General features: G+C 42.4%; 4 protein-coding genes across 4 annotated transcripts; all 4 read right to left on the bottom strand.

The window, feature by feature from the left end:
- Positions 1-4,303: 4,303 nt before the first annotated feature.
- Positions 4,304-5,230, bottom strand: t2r3 (bitter taste receptor 3). The gene is given in 1 exon segment (NM_001171995.1): positions 4,304-5,230. A coding segment is annotated over 1 exon segment (927 nt).
- A 3,881-nt stretch (positions 5,231-9,111) lies between these two features.
- t2r7 (bitter taste receptor 7) lies at positions 9,112-10,022 on the bottom strand. Its single transcript, NM_001171999.1, is given in 2 exon segments — positions 9,112-9,245; positions 9,248-10,022. Coding segments are annotated over 2 exon segments (909 nt in total).
- Positions 10,023-11,711: 1,689 nt separating this feature from the next.
- Positions 11,712-12,665, bottom strand: t2r6 (bitter taste receptor 6). Its single transcript, NM_001171998.1, is given in 1 exon segment — positions 11,712-12,665. A coding segment is annotated over 1 exon segment (954 nt).
- A 2,533-nt stretch (positions 12,666-15,198) lies between these two features.
- On the bottom strand, positions 15,199-16,137 carry t2r5 (bitter taste receptor 5). The gene is given in 1 exon segment (NM_001171997.1): positions 15,199-16,137. A coding segment is annotated over 1 exon segment (939 nt).
- Between the last annotated feature and the right edge of the window lie 5,221 nt (positions 16,138-21,358).

The following is a 21,358-nucleotide window of genomic DNA, read 5'->3' on the forward strand; positions in this document are numbered from 1 at the left end:
AGCACTTCCTGTTTGGGTAAAATAAAGAGGATTGTGGTTTATTTGCTCCGTCTGTATGTTTCTGTTGTGTTTTTCTCTGCATCCTAAAACCTTTATAGTCATGGGAACAATATCAAGTCATGGACACCTTATAAACCCAACAATTTCAGGATAGGAAGACCTGAGACGTGCAGATTCAGTGTTTATTATCATTATTGCTCCATGGTTTTACTTATGCCTAGGGACGCCCGCATTACAATGACCATAATAATTATTTAATATAATGACACAATTAAACAGTACAAACGTGTATTTGGCTTTCAGGACTGTGTAGCATTAACCAATAGACTGTACCATAATCCCATTATAAAAAGCCATGGGCTCCGCCTAGCAGCCATTGGTCGTGTATTGTGACATCTTTGTGGGTGTGGCCAACTAATTAGGGCCACAAACTGAACTCTCCCTTTTGGCCTTTGTCCTCTTGCTTTTATATGGTCACGAAACCCCTCATTCACTTATAATATCCTTATATTTTCCAACAGGGGGTACATGATTCACTATATGTGTGAATGCCCAGTAATGCATTATTTAATACCAGTATTAGGGAAGGGTGCCGACACCCTCCTGTCTGACTGATGCAAAGGAGGACACATTTACATTTCAGATTTGGTGCTAAGCAACCGTCACCCATGGGCAGAAACGAGAGCGCCTTGGGCAGATAATAGAGATGTTCCCTGTGGCCCAATCACCATGCAAATACCTATATACACACCTTATGGAGTTTGGTTATCATGATCATGGACTTATAAAAGGTCAGATCAGGGTTGGACTGGGCAAAAAGAATCCTGGTGGGCCCCCAGCGGGCCAGACCTGACCCTTGCCAGCGCCCCCCGGCCGGCCGCTCCTCCCCTGACCCATTAAACTTACACCCGCTCAGGGGAGGACGTCAGTTGGGGGACCATGTAGGGGAGGTAGGGAGGCTCAGCGGGGGCCCCTGTGGGAGGGGGGTTAGTGGGTGTGGGGGACATGGTAGGGCCCCCGGTGGGCCCTGCACCCCCCCAGTCCGACCCTGGGTCAGATAATAATAATACTCATTAGTATTAATATTATTATTCCACAATAAGGAAAATTCTATTGGAAGCCAACTTATTCCTTCAACTGAAGCAACAAAACCACTAATTTACTTCTTTCCGTCTGAACAAAACCCGGTCTGTTGTGTTTGGTGGGGCCTGAAACTAATGCACAGAGCTAACACTCCATTTCCAAGGCAAGGAAAGAGGGGCAAGTAGTGTCGGGCATTTCTCTATAGGTGGGGAAACTGCCCCAAGTACCCTACTAAAATACTCAGACTCAAATATGAAGTACAGATTATAAAACATTACATGTAAATGGATATGGGGTCCTTCCATGGACACTTACAGGTCAAACAGAAAGACCGTCCTCAGTTTGATGGAAAGACAGAGACGTAGCTGAAACCCAACAATAATATTAAGCACAATAAGAGCAACTATAATTCTATGCAGCTTTCTAGTATATATTGTTAGTTGCTGCACTGCTGCTCCTGACTACTGGTTCCATTGAAAGAGTGTAGCAAGTGTCAGCACTCCTCCAGTCAAGCCTTCATTGTTTTCATCAGTTGGACAGTTTATTTATGGGTCTGTTAATGGCAGAAGAGGCAAGGAGGTGCTCCAGTGGCACGGGGAGTCACAACCAGCAGTGCAGAGAAGAACCTTGTGCCTCTTTCTCTCCCAACATTATTCCGTCTTGCTCTTTTTTTTCCCTTTCCCCTATGCCATTCTCTCATTCCACAACAAATAAAATCCCCACCCACCCTCTGATCTATAGGTATTAATATGTTCCTTATATGAACCTTATCCAACCCCTTCCAATCATGTTGCTGGAATCGTACATCATTGACAAGAGGGTCTTGAATTTTGACCCCCAATATGCCCAGACCCACACCTGGGGCTCAGTTTCTAGACCCATACCTGTCCAACCCGTGGAATATGGGCTGATCTGCACATCAGTAAAAGCATCTAATCTAAAACTAGTTTGGAACAGTCTACTACATGTGGGAAAATAAAAGCAAAGATGTAATTGGTTGATATGGACAATGGCATGCCCCTTTCCCTTCTTCCTTTATCTTGTATTTTAATTTGTATTTCACGGTCACATTCTTTCTTCAACGCTCTTATTTGTTATCCCCTTGCTATTTTTCTCTTCTTCTTACTAGTTCCCCCCCACCAAACTAAAGTGACAAGGAAGTAGGAAGATATAAATGTTCCTCAAACCCTTCAACATCTACCCCCTATCTCTCAGTAATGCCCTTTCCCAGTGCCTTGGCACTACTAGTTGGGCTTCATGTCTTATTGACCCCAGGATGAGTCTCTGGGGCCATGGTCTTGGCAAGAGACTGACAGGGGACTATTTATATGGGTTGGGCAGATGACCTTCTAGAGGATGAGAGATGAATGGTCTCTACAGGAAATTGGTGGAAACATGGGCACTCTAGCGAAGGATCAGCCGGGCACCATGGGCTCCACATAGAGAAGGATAGGGAGCAAATGGCTGATGAAAAAACGGACAATGATGGTTGAGTGGAAGCTCATTCCTAGATCTTTGATTCTATTGGGCTTATTTATCAGTTTTCTAGTTTGTCAATTAGAAATTGTTTTTTGAATAAATTCACATTTCCAATGCTTGCTTATTTATTAATGAGAAAAACTTGTCCAAATAAAATTCAAAATCTTGAATCTGCAAGTTTGCAAAATCCAAAATATCATATTGAAAACAATATGACAATATGGCTTGACTTTGCCTAGGACAACTCCCATTGACTTCTACATGAGCTCGCAAGCTTTTAGATGCCCAAGTTTTACATTGGAGATTCTGTATTTGTTTCCCTTATTAAACCTTTAGAAATTTGAGTTTTTGAACCATAATGTGAGAGTTGTAGCGCAAAAAACTCTCCCCCTAAGTATCCATGTAGAGTAGTAAAGTATTGAGTGAGGTCTTCAACCAAGAGGACCTGGGAGTGCTCAGATCAAACCATATAGAACCTTCCCAGGAAACTTTAGAACAGTTTGTATTTCCATATCATGGAAGAATGGCGACTTCTTCATTCAATTATGTAAAGGTCAAGGACTATTAAAACAACTACTGAAAGTGCAATGAAATAGACTTTACTTTACTCAACAGTTGGATAACTACATAGATTTATTGCCTGACACTTGAGGGGCATTTTCTCAACCACTACTTTTTCAGGTTGGGCTGAAAACCCCAAAAAGCTGCACAAAAACTTTTCCAAGATTTATTATTTGACAAAACTGCGCCAATTGCTAAAATACTCCGACCTTGACCTGATCATGTAGAAGTCAATGGCAGATGTCCCTTTTACAACTGGAAGTCAAAAAAGTCTCTTCTTTTTATTCATTAGAGCTTTTTCAGTTCAGATCTTTTGAAAAATGGCCATTTATGGAAATAAGTTTTTTTATGGTTTCAAACAAATATAAATCCGAAAAATTATTTTTTTGTTAATACCCCCCCAAATCTATTTTTAAAGCTACAAAAGATGTAAGATGTAAGTACGGCTATAATCAGGTTAAATACATGCACAAGAACTTGATTTGGTGGTCAATAAAGTCATGATTTGGAATATCTTGCTCTGGAGAAGACCCGCTACATGTCATCTGCATGATTTAGGCTGGGGCTCAGGGTAGAAGTTAAGGAGAAGGTGAAGCTTTCCCAGGTTATCAATCAATGCTTTATTCCATGACTTGTTATCTTGGCTAAAATACAAAACTTCCAAAGGAATATCCCCATCTGCCTGGTCCCAAAACGAGGCTTCATAGTCAATGTCATTAAGTCTAACATTTAAGATAACAATCATTGGGTAACTGTCTCTGGTTCTTGCTTGCTGAAGCACCAGAGTTTTGTTGCACAATGGAACATGTTGACTACTTCTCTTTTCATCTTTGGGTTGCACAATATGAGGACAATTGAATGGAAGGTAGGATAAGAGAAAGCTAGAAAGTATCCAATGGCTCTTCCAATAAAACTGGAGATGAAGGACCAGAGGAAACAGTTGCCAAAGAAATTGCACATTGACAAGAGGTTCAGTAGAAAAATGTACCTAATAACAGTCCAATGGGTCAGGGTAGAAGTTAAGCAGGAGGTGAGCTTTCCCAGGTTATCAACCAATGCTTTATTCCATGACTTGTTATCTTGGTTAAATACAAAACTTTCAAAGAAAAATCCCCATCTGCCTGGTTCCAAAAAGAGCCTTCATAGTCAATGTCATTAAGTCTAACATTTAGGATAACAATCATTGGGTAACCGTCCCTGGTTCTTGCTTGCTGAAACTCCAGAGTTTTGTTGCACAATGGAACATGTTGACTACTTCTCTTTTCATCTTTGGGTTGGACAATATGAGGACAACTGAATGGAAGGTAGGATAAGAGAAAGCTAGAAAGTATCCAACGGCTCTTCCAATAAAACTGGAGATGAAGGACCAGAGAAAAAAGTTGCCAAAGAAATTGCACATTGACAAGAGATTCATTAGAAAAATGTACCTAATAACAGTCCAGTGGGCTTCCATGTTGGGCGCCGTGAAGTTGGAAATGTAGGATTCGGTGTGTCTGATGTGGGCAAACAGGGTGCAGAGGAGATATATGGATGAAAGCATCTCTAGCATGAAGGGGAAGCTGTGTCCAAAGAAAAAGGCAATGATACGGAAAGCCAGTAACTCATCCGTGTTTGTTGTCACATTGACGCCTTTGGCATCCTCACAAAATCCCTGTTTAGCACTCAGGGAATAAATCAGTCCCGGTACAAAGGAAATGAACACGGATATAAAGATCACATATCCGGTGATTCGGGGAATCAGAGACTGAAGCTGTAGGAAGAAAGGATTTTTAAAGATAGTGATCTTCACGTAGTAGAGCATGGCCAGCCAAGCGCTGAGCCAGCGGCTGAAGAAGTCCATGAACAGCTGGATGAAGTAGAAGATACAGCGCGGTTTATACTCCGACAGAGGGATAAGTTCCAGCCACATTCCAAAGATTTCCGTAATGAAGTTGCATTGCAAGAAGAACCTGATGAAGCACAAGGCGGTTAGGATTTTATCATTGGGCTTTAGTTTTCCGTCTCTTGACCAGGCTTTCAAAATAAAAATGGTGATGGAGGCATTGACTGCCAGACCTAAAATGAGCATTGTGGTAATGAAAATAGAAAAGAAAATTGGGAATAACATTGGGATGACTATGGTAGGACTACGGTAGGAGAAGTCCAGTCGCCTTATGTCTTCTTGTTGCAAGATCTCGGCTGTTAGGGCTGGAAGCACACAAGCTTGTGTTTATACCGATGGCTCCTGATGCCTCTGTGGGATCATGGTAATATTTTTAGTCTGATGCAAATTAAAAAGGGACAAAGCAAGAACCCAAACTTCTTGCTAGGCAACCGTCACCCATGATCGAAGATTGTGATTAAACATCTGCCCTTGTGTTTAGGAAATAAAAAAAAGTCTGGATTTCATGCAAATATTAATATGAATACATTATGTAGCCTGATTATTATTTGTATTATTATAACAAAAGACGTGCATCTCTTCTGGCCTATGTACACCACCAGCCTGTCACTCTGTATCATGGTAGGACTTCAGACTCATCAACAGTGGTCTCCTATGGACTCAGAGGACTATCCTGAAATCCAGCTGAGGTTGAGGTTGTTCCTCAAGAACCCAGATCAGTCACATAAGGGAAGTCTCATTTATACTACCTATGCCCTGTTGGAGGAAGATGTCCTGTAGAGGCCCAAGGACAGTATGACCCTTCCTTTCTTTAATTTATATAATGGGAGGGAGAATATGGATCTTCTTCTTTGGACTCCACCTGAGACCAGGGGAGGATGTGTTGGGAAACCTGAGAGCAGAAGGCACCAGTATTAATTTGAATCATAAGGTAAATCAAGCCTTAAAGATGTTTGGACTGCAGGGATTCTGTGAACAAGGACCAACTAGTAACCTGGCTAGTAATAGCCTAGCTCCCATCATAGTAAGTTGTCAGGGCCCTATGCTTTGTGATGGAGAAGTAGTGGGTTAATAATCCCAGGTGATATCCACCAGAGTAGGGACTCCAGTGTGGAGGTGCTCAGGAGCACCAATGAGTATCTGGTACACTGAGGCAGACACATGACACCAAGGGGTATATTTATTATAACTGTTGATGTTGCCCATAGCAACAAAACAGCAATTTTGAATGCTCACCCACAAGTTAGAAAACATAAGCAAAGATCTGATTGGCTGCTATGGGCAACATCACCACAATGTTGGCTTACACACTATAATAAAAATGCCCTATAGTGTACCTATTATTGTACCTGTTGGTGTATTGGTGAATCCATTGCAGGGGACAACTACACTTGAGGAGAGTGTTGGAGACCTAGAGCCCTGGGCTAAGGACTGGACCTGGACTTACAATTTGCTTATGACCTAGAAAATAGACAAAGGGCAGCAACATAAGGATTGTAGGCCTACCTGAATGCTGCGAAGGAGTTAACCCATAGGCCTTTGCTGTAAACTGGTTCATTGACATGGTAGATCTTGACACATACGTTGTGGTAGAATGGGCACACTGGGCCCCACATATCCAGACCCTCCAGACATATCACCTTTGATAATAAAGTTACTCAATATAGGGACAGCGATGAAACCCTGAGATCCGTCAGTAGAAAGGTTGAGTTCCATTACTCTGGATTTAGAGACTACTCTTCTAATGGAAAAAGTCAAGACCCTATCCATTGGGTATACCATACTATCTCTAGCTATACCTGAAGTCAATATATCCAAAGTGCTTTTCTTTTAATGCCAGGAAATGTTCCTACAGGCCATCGCTGCTATATATTTCCCATGCACAGAGAATACTCATCACAACCAAGGTGCAAAAACCATAAGATGTAATATAGAGACAGAAATCTCAATCTGACAATAGACACTACATTCTATGAATCAGAAGCAATGGCAGAAGACCATTAGTTGGATCTAGACTATTAGGTCTTCTGCCATTACTTCTGATTCGTAGAATGTAGTGTCTATTGACAGATGTATGCCTTGCTAAACTGGCTGCTCCCTACTATAAACCTAATAAAAGAGCATTTAACCCCCACAGTGTGTTCCTGTACCAGGGATGATGGTGGCCAGTAGAACAAATGAACTTCAAGGGTGTCAGGAACCGGCCTAGAAATGATTGTTTGCTCAATTCTCTTGGGAACGTCACTACATCTTCACTTGGACCGTTGTGTATATATTATAATCAAAGGACAAATTGTTGACTTCTTCTACTTGTTCCCCCCACAGGAACTGCCACAGGAAAAAGGAACATTGGGAACATTCCTCTGCTTGTATAAGAGTAGGACTTCTTGCCCAATCTCAACTCACACAGATCAGGAACTAGATATGAGATTTCTACCAACGCTTCTCTGAAATGACCTTTATTCCTGATGCTTCACAATATTCCCTATTAAATCCCAGATTTGTGTAACAGATTCATTATGTATTAGTGAATGTGAATGTAACCAGACAGAGAAAGGTGCACGAGAGGAATCGGAGCCCTTTGTGTTTTATTTATTGAAAGATTTTGGGCTCAGAGAATAGGGCTCCCAGGGGTAATTCTTGTCTAGGGGCAAAGCTCCGATAGGAGGCAAAGTGTGTGCATCATCTGTGTTGGGGGAATGAGAATTGGACCATCGTAGAACGTGTTGGAACATCACCTTCGATTCCAACCTGGCCAATAAATAGATCATACCCAGTGCCATGTCCTTTGCCAAGTGGTCCAGATGCTCTGCTTTCAGAATTTCCAAAATAACTGAGGGTTAAAGAGCCACCCCACAATAACGACTAAAAGAAGAATGGTGCTTGTAGCTTTGTTTATTACAACATTGAAGTTCAGTAAGGAAAATACATGATTTGAACTTGGAAAACATCAGCTACATTGGTGTATTAGTGGTGATTGTGGACAATAGGGGTTTAAGTACTTCAATGTTCTGCAGTTTGGTAGTCTGACACATAGAAACATTGGGGTAACAGTCACCCTGCTATAGTTCCAGGGGTACCCACGGCACAAATAAGCACTCACCCCAAATCCCCCCCTAACTGGCCTTCAGGCTGGGCCCCCTTAGCCCATAACAAGGTTACAGATATATAGAAACATTGGGGTAACAGTCACCCCGCTATAGTTCCAGGGGTACCCAGGGCACAAATAAGCACTCACCCCAAATCCCCCCCTAACTGGCCTTCAGGCTGGGCCCCCTTAGCCCATAACAAGGTTACAGATATATAGAAACATTGGGGTAACAGTCACCCCGCTATAGTTCCAGGGTACCCAGGGCACAAATAAGCACTCACCCCAAATCCCCCCCTAACTGGCCTTCAGGCTGGGCCCCCTTAGCCCATAACAAGGTTACAGATATATAGAAACATTGGGGTAACAGTCACCCCGCTATAGTTCCAGGGGTACCCAGGGCACAAATAAGCACTCACCCCAAATCCCCCCCTAACTGGCCTTCAGGCTGGGCCCCCTTAGCCCATAACAAGGTTACAGATATATAGAAACATTGGGGTAACAGTCACCCTGCTATAGTTCCAGGGGTACCCAGGGCACAAATAAGCACTCACCCCAAATCCCCCCCTAACTGGCCTTCAGGCTGGGCCCCCTTAGCCCATAACAAGGTTACAGATATATAGAAACATTGGGGTAACAGTCACCCCGCTATAGTTCCAGGGGTACCCAGGGTACAAATAAGCACTCACCCCAAATCCCCCCTAACTGGCCTTCAGGCTGGGCCCCCTTAGCCCATAACAAGGTTACAGATATATAGAAACATTGGGGTAACAGTCACCCCGCTATAGTTCCAGGGGTACCCAGGGCACAAATAAGCACTCACCCCAAATCCCCCCTAACTGGCCTTCAGGCTGGGCCCCCTTAGCCCATAACAAGGTTACAGATATATAGAAACATTGGGGTAACAGTCACCCCGCTATAGTTCCAGAAAATAAAACTAATAATTGAACATATTTAACGCATTGCTAAAACACAGTCACAACTCTCAGACCTTTGGGTAGAAGTCTGGGTTCTGGAATCAGATGGTTCTTTCTTGGGGCAACAAAATGTTTTTGAACAATGGAGTATTTTTTGAATTTCTCTTTTCAGCTTTAAATTGTTCTGGATGAAAACGATTGAATGCAAGACTGGATATGAATAAACTATTATATAACTCAGTGAGACGGCGAGGGTATCTCTATCCGAGATCCAGAACCAGATAAAAATATTAGCAACAAAATTACACATAGACATGAAGTTCAGTACAAAAATGTATCGTATAACCGACCAATGGGCGGCCATGTTGGGGGTGGAAAAGCTGGAAACCTTGGTTTCTGTGTGTTTAACGTGAACAAACAACGTACAGAGAAGATACACGGATGAGACCATTTCCATCATATAAGGGACACAATGTCCAAAGAAGAACGAAGTCAATAGGAAAGGTCTGGGAAATCCAGACGTCCCATTGGCTGAGATATTTGTGTTGGGGTTTTGTACACAAGGAAAGTCTTTCTCAGTCAGGGAGTAAGTCAAGGCTGGGAAGAAGGAAAGCAAGATGGACACCCACAGCATGGACCTCGTGATGGAGGGGATCTTGGACCTGAGACTCAGCATGAAAGGTTGTTTGGAGATGGTTATCATCACAAAATACAGGACGCTGAGCCACATGGCCACCCAGCGGCTGAAATAGTCCAGGGAAAGCTCAAACACATAAAAAATACAATATATTCCAAATGCGGAGAATGGGATGAGTTGCAGTAGAACCCCAATCATTTCCAGGAAAAAAATCCATAGTAAGAAAAATCTGGTCAAACACAATATCGTTAGGACCTTATCACAGAGCTTCAACCTTCCTTCCCTCAACCACTCGGTGATATTAACTAGAGTGATAAATCCATTCACCGCCAGTCCGGCCGCCATTATAACCCCACAACATACAGCCCAATATATGGTATATCTTCTATATTCTCTCTGTATGGAGCTGCCCGATGTTCTCCGCTGGAAGCGTCGGCCGCTGTGGTGACATCCAGGACCCAAAGACACTTTTTGTACTGGGTCCAAACTCTTTAACCAATGCAAATAAAGGTAGAAATCACTTTACTCAGCAACTATCATCAATCAAGAGCGGGAGAGAGAAGTTATGGAAAGTAGAGGCAAAATCTCTCTCGGTCATGCAAATAATGAAAATATATATTGTAAATATTAACACTTTACATGCTTTGGTTACCTGTGCTAATACTAGCATTGACTGTATTGTATCAGATAAACAATGAGAATGTATCTTAGACCAATCAGCGTCCATGCTATGAGTTTAACATGAATAAATACTGTATAGAGGATGAAAGGTGAAAATTGTCCAAATACATATGAAATCCTTACTAAAGGCTGATTATCCATAGAAGTCCCATTGGCCGTACCATTGGCGCCAACATTACCTACACAAGGCGCAAAGGGAACATCATTGCTGGAACGATGAAAAGGAATACAGCCCCCCCATAACCACAAATCTGCCATTGTAAGGATCCTCCAATTAAGATGAAGCATGAAGGGTTTGGTAACATAGTAAGTTGGGTTGGAGAAAGACATATGTCCATCAAGTTCAACCTTAATGCCTATGTATAACCTGCCTAACTGCCAGCTGATCCTGAGGAAGGAGAAAAACCCCATCTGAAGGGGGGAAAAAAATCCTTCCTGACTCCACAATGGAAGTCGGACCAGTCCCTGGATCAACTTGTACTAAGAGCTATCTCCCATAACCCCTGTATTCCCTTCTTGTACCTCCCTAATGTATCAGCCAGTACGACTGGGACAAGAATGGCAAACTGGCTTATGAAAAACACAGTGATAAGATCTCAGTAAGATGAAATATAGTAAAGGTATTGGACCCCTTATCCAGAAACACATTATCCAGAAAGTTCTGAATTACTTAAAGGCCATCTCCCATAGACCCATATTGTACTTGATCCCAACTAAGATATAATTACCCCTTATTGGGGGCAGAACAGCCCTATTGGGTTTATTTCATGGTTAAATGATTCCCTTTTCTCTGTAATAATAAAACAGTACCTGTACTTGATCCCAACTAAGATATAATTACCCCTTATTGGGGGCAGAACAGCCCTATTGGGTTTATTTCATGGTTAAATGATTCCCTTTTCTCTGTAATAATAAAACAGTACCTGTACTTGATCCCAACTAAGATATAATTACCCCTTATTGGGGGCAGAACAGCCCTATTGGGTTTATTTAATGGTTAAATGATTCCCTTTTCTCTGTAATAATAAAACAGTACCTGTACTTGATCCCAACTAAGATATAATTACCCCTTATTGGGGGCAGAACAATCCTATTGGGTTTAATTAATGTTTTATTGATTTTTTTTATTAGACTTAAGGTATGGAGATCCAAATTACGGAAAGACCCCTTATCCGGAATACCCTAGGTCCTGAGCATTCTGGATAATGGGTCCTATACCTGTATAGTATAATAACTTAACCTTAGGAAATATTAGTAAATACACGTTCTTATTTTGTATTGCATATAATATTTATTTATTTCCTTTGGTACCAAACTAAAATAGGAAATAGCTACAATGAATATCATAAAATAGATCATAAAAGGAATATTCCAACACACAAGTCACTGGGCAACAGTCTCAGTCCGGAATCCTCCGTCTCCTCGAAAACAGCAAAGTACGTTTCTTGTCCAGATGAAGGTTTTTACCATTTCCCTTTTCAGCTTGGGATTACATAGGACAAGAGTTATGGAATGGAAGGAAGGATAAGAGAAGATAATAAAGTAACCAACTGAACGCCCAATAGAATGAGATGTTACTTGCCACAGGAGCAAGTTACCAACTAAATTACAGGCAGACAAGAAATACAGTAGAAGAATGTATCGAATTAGGGACCAGTGGGCGTCCATGCTGGGTGCCTTAAAACTGGAAAAATTGCTCATGGTGTGTTTCACGTGGGAAACCAACAACGAGAGGAGATACATCGACGACATCATCTCCATCATAAAAGGAAACGCTTGGCCAAAGAAATACGCGATCATCAACCGTTCTTGGAGGCTTTCAAAGGTTCTGTTTGCTGTCAAATTCTTGCTGACGCCGTGTAGACAAGAGATGTCATCTCCGCTCACGTAATATACAAGTCCTGTTAGGAAGGAAAGGAACCCAAAGAGGAGGAGAGCATATTTGGTGATGCCGGGGATCCTTGACTTCAGGTGGAGGATCAATGGATGTTTGGAGGTTGTGATTTTCACGTAGTACAAGCAACAAAGCCACATACTGAGCCAATGACTGAACAGGTCGAGGAAAAGCTCCACCACATAAGTGATACAGTAGGCAGCATAGGCCGACAATGGGATCAGGCCAAAAGAAATGCCCGTAAGTTCCAGAAAAAACGTAAATTGCAATAAAAATCTGGTGGAACACAGAACCGTTAAGATCCGGTCAGAGGGCTTCATCTTCCTCACTGTGACCCAGTCTTTGATGTTTACAAGTGGGATAAATCCATTTACTGCCAGCCCCAAAAGAACGGCAGTTACTGAAAAAACAGTTGAGAGAACATCATCAATCAAATATGACATCTCCTAACGTCCTCTGCCCGGTTCTACAGGATTCCCACGATTTACTGCTCCGAGCATCGGATATTTATCGCTTATGGTCTCCGCCGGGTCGGATAATCGGCAGTTTGAATGGAAAAGGTTTTCGTCCGATGCAAATAAAAGAACAACAAAAGCGGCACCCAGACCTTCTGCCAAGCAACCGACGCTCATGGCTGAATCATGTGTTTGTAGAGCGGGCAATTTGTGTAGGAAATAAAAATATTTACAACCAACTGGACTGAATGCAAATTACATTTATTTGAATTTATTATGTACATGGGTTGGTGGGGGGGTTCTGCTGGGGTATGATGGGTAGGAACTTAAGGAACTTTCTACGGAAAAACAATGCAGAATGGTCCATTTACTGGTTGAATTGGATAGAAACAGTCATGTGTTGTCCATTACTACTTGATGGGTACAGTGGCTAAATGTAGAGGTGTCATTGCTCAAGAGAGTGTTTCCTTGCACATCCAGTGAGACCACCTTGAGTGAAGACTCCAGAGAGCCCTGTCCCAATGTCCCAATGCCCAAACTATTTCACATCTAGGTTGGACCAGAAACAGAAGGTGAGGGCTGTCCTGTGTACTCTGAAGAAGCAAAGGTCCTCTGTGGTCTCCAAGAAGAGACATAGGTTGTTACTATGAGTGGTGTAAGTATAAGTGGTTAGAGAGGGACAACAAGAGAAAAGACAGAGATTGACAAGAGAGTTAGTTCTTCAGCACGAGATGCCCAGTCATATGTTGCTGTTGAAAGATACGATACAGGGAGAAGGTAATAACCAAGTTAAAGGGGAAGCTCGTTTGAATCTGCAGAGAAAAGTCCTCCTTGACTTCCTGCTGGTTCTGAAGTTTACTCATAGAGTGAGGGGCTGAGCTCAGATGTGCTATGGGGCAGATTCTAAAAGTGAAAGTGCACCCAACAATTAGGTAGGAGAACAGTTTGGATCCAGCTCCAAAATCCTGGTTCCACCCACTCCAGCAAACAACACATTGAAGTAGGGAGGGAAAACCTGTATGGGGGTAAATAATAAATGGTACAAATGTTGCTCCTGGTGTAGGACCTGTACCAGTGAACCTTGGAAACTTGGTTGCTTTAGGTCATTAGCCATGGAGTCACCTTGAACCAGATTTTCAAGTCTAAAAAGACCTAGAGAAGTTTGGATGCAGTCTAATTCCCATACATCCAACAAGGGATGCCGAACCACAGTTTACAATTAGGGTGAGGGCACACGGAGCTACTAGTAGCAGCTACACGTCGTGGCTACAGAAATACAAAATGCTGATCATTTACTGATAATTGTCCCTACATGTGTTTTAGCAGAGGCAATTCTCAGTATTGTCTATGGCAGGGGATTTTTTGGCGTGTAGTAGCCATGGCAAGTAGTTGCTACTAAGAAGCTCCATGCAATGGCACTAACTGGAAGCCACACCTCATCCGTCCATGACAAGAGAGGTCGGCCTTATAGGGTCTCATTTTGGAACTCCCAGCTGCTCTCACTATAAAGCAACTGAAACTTGCCTCCCTGGAAATGCCCCCAAAGTGAAAGAGCAACATGTGAAAAGATAGCCAGATAGTTGGCCACAGTCTTTATGGACAACTAACTGGTGTTGAAGGGTTAAATGAATGGAAAGTAACTGCTCAGACCTCCCTGCCTCATATGGGACTGGAGTTATTAGGCAGTGGGCATGTCCTAGAGCAGTGATCCCCAACCATGTTGCTCCCCACCCCCTTGGATGTTGCTCCCAGTGGCCTCAAAGTAGGTCTTCATTCTTGAATTTCTGACTTGGAGGCAAGTTTTGGAAGCATAAAGACCAAGGGTACTACCAAACAGATCCTCCGGTAGTCTGCCTTTCAACATAGAGGATACAAAATAACCAATTATAGCCTTTTTGGCCACCCCCAGGAACTTTTTTCATGCTTCTGTTGCTCCCCAACGTTTTATTTTATTTGAGGCCAAATCCCACCCACCACGCAGGAGATACTATAGAACCAGGCAGAGAATTCCAGAACTCATTTCTGGAAAACAGAATAAAGTATTTACCCGCCCCAAAGACTGGTATTTATACCGTTCAGTTCATAGCAAGGCACAGAACAAATATAGTTGGGATCTCTTTAATCATACCGAACAGGGGTCCATAATGCTCCATGGAACAGAACCTTGTACTGAAAGATCAATAGAAACCTGGTCCATATTATAAAATACTACACAGAGGAACAGTATTTATACAAAGTTTATAGATTTATTCAAAGTACAAAAAGTTTCACTCTGTAAATCAGAAATATCTAATGACAATGTATGAGTAGAAGAAAGAGACAAAGAGCTCAAGCTATGGCCTAGTTCTCCAGATACAGAGGGCACGGAACAAGTCCAACACACCCTTTATGGGAAATGGGGCTTTCCCCAAAATGACTGCACTGCTGTTTGCCAGGGGCAGAAATCAGAACTAAATGGAATGGGGCTAATGATTATTTTCCCATATAGAAGCTACTTTATAGACCATAAAGCCCTGTCGATTTAGGCCTGGCCTAGAGATGATCTTACCACAGTCTCTGCTCTGAAACCAACCACAGATTTCTCACAGTACAATATTTTTGCCAGTTCTTTCTTCAGCTTCGAATGGTTCAGTACAAAAACGACAGAATGCAGAGTGGGGTAAGCAAAGGTTATTATGTAACTAAGGGAACTTCCAAAAGAATCATTAGAAAAGAAATATAAAATGAGGTTCCCAATGAAATTACAGGCAGACATGAAATACAGTAGAAGAATACATCGGATTGCAGACCAGTGGGCGTCCATGTTGGGTGCCGTGAAGCTGGAAACATTGGCCTTGGTGTAGTTGACATGAGCAAATAAAGTCCAGAGCAGATAAATGGATGAAACCATCTCTATCACAGAAGGCAAACACTGTCCGAAGACAAAGGAGATGGACAAGAATTCTTTGGTTTCATAAGTTGCATTCTTGGAAAGACTTTGGTTGGAGACCCTCAGGCAAGAGACCTCACTGCTGGTCAAAGAATAAATCAGTCCCGGGCCGAAGGAAAGGAACGCCGAGACGAAGATCATGTAACTAGTGACGTGGGGGATCCTTGACTTCAAATAGAGGACTAAGACATTTTTGAAGATTGTGATGTTGACGTAGTACAGAATGGAGAGCCACATCGCTAGCCACCGGCTGAAGTAGTCCAAAAACTGTTCCACCACATAAAAGATACAGTAGATAGCGAATGTGGAGAAAGGAATCAACTGGAGCAAAATCCCAATGATATCCAGAAGGAAAGTCCATTGCAGGAGAAACCTGGTCAAGCACAAAGCCATTAGAATCTTATCACATGGTTTCAGCCCCTGTTCCCTTAAATAGTTCCGGATGTTTACAAGGGTGATAAAGGCATTGACCACCAACCCTGTCATGGTCGGAACCAGGGTACAAACAGCCACGGGAATCGGAAATGACATTTGCAAATGTTAAAATCAGGGGTTTTTTTTAGACCGTCTTGTTGTGGGCTCTCCACCGTGATGTGGGTCAGAAACAGAATTGCTCCTATGAGCATCCCCTGAGTATGACACGGGGCATGGCATCCACACATGGGACATTTGATTATGGAGCAATCATGCAAATTATAGAGTGAAACAATAACAGCCGACGTCTCGCTAAGCAACCGTCACTCACGAGAGGAAAACCTGGAGCTCAAAGTAGGGGCAACCAGCACAACCGTCTGGGGGTTTAACCTGTTCCATTACTGTGGATTTTAGCCAGAATTGGCACGGAGAGATCATTTGGTTCTGATGAACCCAAATGTTAAGAAATTGGAAGATATCTTTGAAATCCGTTCTAGACAAGTAGATCATTCAGGTCAGTGTTTATATCACTTCTATATTCTACTCTTGTAGTATTTTATTGGTAAGATTAGATCTCTAATGTTCCATTCATCGTATCAGTGGGTCGTTAGTACAATGAGTATTGTTCTACTGCTTTGACCCATACAACTCCATACTGGGCACTTTCTCTGTTGCTCTCCCTTCCACTATTTTATCTTTATTTATAATTTTAAAATTCATTTTCTGTCATTGGACCCCAACGTCCAACTTTTTGGTTACTTCTCACAATGGATTTGCCCCAACTACACCTGGATTGTTTTGAGCAAATATCTGGAGAGACTGTGGGAGATTTCATGTCTCAGAGGTCTCTTTCCTAAAATCCATGCCTGGTGCATTAGTAGGACACTCATGTAAATTTGGAAAAGGGCAAAATAATTAATAATAAAATAATTAATAATTATGGAAAATAGCTCAATAGCCCATTTATTTATTAGGCTCAATAATGTTATTAGTGTTAAACAAACTACTCATAGATACTTCTTTTTCTGTTCTGGTCCTGGTTCTTCACTTTATTTTCCTGACTCACAGAAAAATCTGTGCCTCGGAGCTTCTACCTCAGGATCTCTTTGTATTATGTCTGAACTTCTTCCTCAGGGTCTCTCTGTATTATGGCTGAACTTCTACCTCAGGGACTCTCTGTATTATGTCTGAACTTCTTCCTCAGGGACTCTCTGTATTATGTCTGAACTTCTTCCTCAGGGACTCTTTGTATTATGTCTGAACTTCTTCCTCAGGGTCTCTCTGTATTATGTCTGAACTTCTACCTCAGGGACTCTTTGTATTATGTCTGAACTTCTTCCTCAGGGTGTCTCTGTATTATGTCTGAACTTCTTCCTCAGGGACTCTCTGTATTATGTCTGAACTTCTACCTCAGGGACTCTCTGTATTATGTCTGAACTTCTTCCTCAGGGACTCTCTGTATTATGTCTGAACTTCTTCCTCAGGGACTCTCTGTATTATGTCTGAACTTCTTCCTCAGGGACTCTCTGTGTTATGTCTGAACTTCTTCCTCAGGGACTCTTTGTATTATGTCTGAACTTCTTCCTCAGGGACTCTCTGTATTATGTCTGAACTTCTTCCTCAGGGACTCTCTGTATTATGTCTGAACTTCTTCCTCAGGGACTCTCTGTATTATGTCTGAACTTCTTCCTCAGGGACTCTCTGTATTATGTCTGAACTTCTTCCTCAGGGACTCTCTGTATTATGGCTGAACGTCTTCCTCAGGGACTCTCTGTATTATGTCTGAACTTCTCCCTCAGGGACTCTCTGTATTATGTCTGAACTTCTTCCTCAGGGACTCTCTGTATTATGTCTGAACTTCTTCCTCAGGGACTCTCTGTATTATGTCTGAACTTCTTCCTCAGGGTCTCTCTGCATTATGTCTGAACTTCTACCTCAGGGACTCTCTGCATTATGTCTGAACTTCTTCCTCAGGGACTCTTTGTATTATGTCTGAACTTCTTCCTCAGGGACTCTCTGTATTATGTCTGAACTTCTTCCTCAGGGACTCTCTGTATTATGTCTGAACTTCTTCCTCAGGGACTCTATGGGGCTGATTTACTAAGACACGAATTCGAATCCGAATTGGAAAAATTCCGATTGGAAAACTAACATTTTGCGACTTTTTCGTATTTTTTGCGATTTTTTTCGGCGACTTTACGACTTTTCGAAAATTATCGCGACTTTTTCGTTACCAATACGATTTGCGCGAAAAAACGCGAGTTTTTCGTAGCTATTCCGAAAGTTGCGCAAAATCTGGCGTTTTTTCGTAGCGTTAAAACTTGCGCGAAAAGTCGCGCCTTTTTTCGTAGTGTTAACTTAAAAGGCGCGACGGTTCGCGCAAGTTTTGACGCTACGAAAAAATTGCGATTTTGCGCAACTTTCGGAATGGCTACGAAAAACTTGCGTTTTTTCGCGCAAATCGTATTGGTAACGAAAAAGTCGCGACAATTTTCCGAAAAAATTGCAAAATACCGATCATTACGAAAAAAACGCAATCGGACGCATTCGGCCCGTTCGTGGGTTAGTAAATGGGCCCCTATGTCTTATGTCTGAACTTCTTCCTCAGGGACTCTCTGTATTATGTCTGAACTTCTTCCTCAGGGTCTCTCTGTATTATGGCTGAGCTTCTACCTCAGGGTCTCTCTGTATTATGTCTGAACTTCTTCCTCCGGGACTCTCTGAGGAAGAAGTTCAGACATAATACAGAGAGTCCCTGAGGAAGAAGTTCAGACATAATACAGAGAGTCCCTGAGGAAGAAGTTCAGACATAATACAGAGAGACCCTGAGGAAGAAGTTCAGACATAATACAGAGAGTCCCTGAGGTAGAAGTTCAGACATAATACAGAGAGTCCCTGAGGTAGAAGTTCAGACATAATACAGAGAGTCCCTGAGGAAGAAGTTCAGACATAGTTACATAGTTATAGTTACATAGTTACATAGGGTTGAAAAAAGACCAGTGTCCATTAAGTTCAACCCATCCAAGTAAACCCAGCACACCTACCAATCTATACACTCACATACATAAACTATAAATACAACCACTAGTACTAACTGTAGATTTTAGTATCACAATAGCCTTGGATATTCTGATTGATCAAGAACTCATCCAGGCTCCTCTTAAAGGCATTAACAGAATCTGCCATTACCACATCACTAGGAAGGGCATTCCACAACCTCACTGCCCTCACTGTGAAAAACCACCTACGCTGCTTCAAATGGAAGCTCTGTTCCTCTAATCTATAGGGGTGACCTCTGGTGCATTGATTGTTTTTATGGGAAAAAAGAACATCCCCCATCTGCCTATAATCCCCTCTAATGTACTTGTACAGAGTAATCATGTCCCCTCGCAAGCGCCTCTTTTCCAGAGAAAACAACCTCAACCTCGACAGTCTAACCTCATAGTTTAAATCTTCCATCTCCTTAACCAGTTTAGTTGCAGTCTCTGCACTCTCTCCAGCTCATTAATATCCTTCTTAAGGACTGGAGCCCCAAACTGCACTGCATACTCAAGGTGAGGCCTTACCAGGGACCTATAAAGGGGCAAAATTATGTTCTCATCCCTTGAGTCAATGCCCTTTTTCATACAAGACAGCACTTTATTTGCTTTAGTAGCCACAGAATGACACTGCCTGGCATTAGACAACTTGTTATCAACAAAAACCCCTAGATCCTTCTCCATTAAGGATACCCCCAACTCACTCCCATTCAGTAGATAGTTTGCGTTTATATTATTTCTACCAAAGTGCATAACACAGAGAGTCCCTGAGGTAGAAGTTCAGACATAATACAGAGAGACCCTGAGGTAGAAGTTCAGACATAATGCAGAGAGTCCCTGAGGAAGAAGTTCAGACATAATACAGAGAGTCCCTGAGGTAGAAGTTCAGACATAATACAGAGAGACCCTGAGGTAGAAGCTCAGCCATAATACAGAGAGACCCTGAGGAAGAAGTTCAGACATAATACAGAGAGACCCTGAGGAAGAAGTTCAGACATAATACAGAGAGACCCTGAGGAAGAAGTTCAGACATAATACAGAGAGACCCTGAGGAAGAAGTTCAGACATAATACAGAGAGTCCCTGAGGCAGAAGTTCAGACATAATACAGAGAGACCCTGAGGTAGAAGTTCAGACATAATACAGAGAGTCCCTGAGGTAGAAGTTCAGACATAATAAAGAGAGACCCTGAGGAAGAAGTTCAGACATAATGCAGAGAGTCCCTGAGGAAGAAGTTCAGACATAATACAGAGAGTCCCCTCTCTGCATTATGTCTGAACTTCTTCCTCAGGGACTCTCTGTATTATGTCTGAACTTCTACCTCAGGGACTCTTTGTATTATGTCTGAACTTCTTCCTCAGGGACTCTTTGTATTATGTCTGAACTTCTTCCTCAGGGTCTCTCTGCATTATGTCTGAACTTCTACCTCAGGGACTCTCTGTATTATGTCTGAACTTCTTCCTCACGGACTCTTTCTATTATGTCTGAACTTCTTCCTCAGGGACTCTCTGTATTATGTCTGAACTTCTTCCTCAGGGACTCTCTGTATTATGTCTGAACTTCTCCCTCAGGGACTCTTTGTATTATGTCTGAACTTCTTCCTCAGGGACTCTCTGTATTATGTCTGAACTTCTTCCTCAGGGTCTCTCTGCATTATGTCTGAACTTCTTCCTCAGGGACTCTCTGTATTATGTCTGAACTTCTTCCTCAGGGACTCTATGTATTATGTCTGAACTTCTTCCTCAGGGACTCTCTGCATTATGTCTGAACTTCTTCCTCAGGGTCTCTCTGTATTATGGCTGAGCTTCTACCTCAGGGTCTCTCTGTATTATGTCTGAACTTCTTCCTCAGGGTCTCTCTGCATTATGTCTGAACTTCTTCCTCAGGGTCTCTCTGTATTATGTCTGAACTTCTTCCTCAGGGACTCTCTGTATTATGTCTGAACTTCTCCCTCAGGGACTCTCTGTATTATGTCTGAACTTCTTCCTCAGGGTCTCTCTGTATTATGTCTGAACTTCTTCCTCAGGGTCTCTCTGCATTATGTCTGAACTTCTTCCACAGGGACTCTCTGCATTATGTCTGAACTTCTTCCTCAGGGACTCTATGTATTATGTCTGAACTTCTTCCTCAGGGATTCTCTGCATTATGTCTGAACTTCTTCCTCAGGGTCTCTCTGTATTATGGCTGAGCTTCTACCTCAGGGACTCTCTGTATTATGTCTGAACTTCTTCCTCAGGGTCTCTCTGTATTATGGCTGAGCTTCTACCTCAGGGTCTCTCTGTATTATGTCTGAACTTCTTC

This window comes from Xenopus tropicalis, chromosome 5 (assembly GCF_000004195.4).
Source record: "Xenopus tropicalis strain Nigerian chromosome 5, UCB_Xtro_10.0, whole genome shotgun sequence".
Classification (NCBI taxonomy): domain Eukaryota; kingdom Metazoa; phylum Chordata; class Amphibia; order Anura; family Pipidae; genus Xenopus; species Xenopus tropicalis.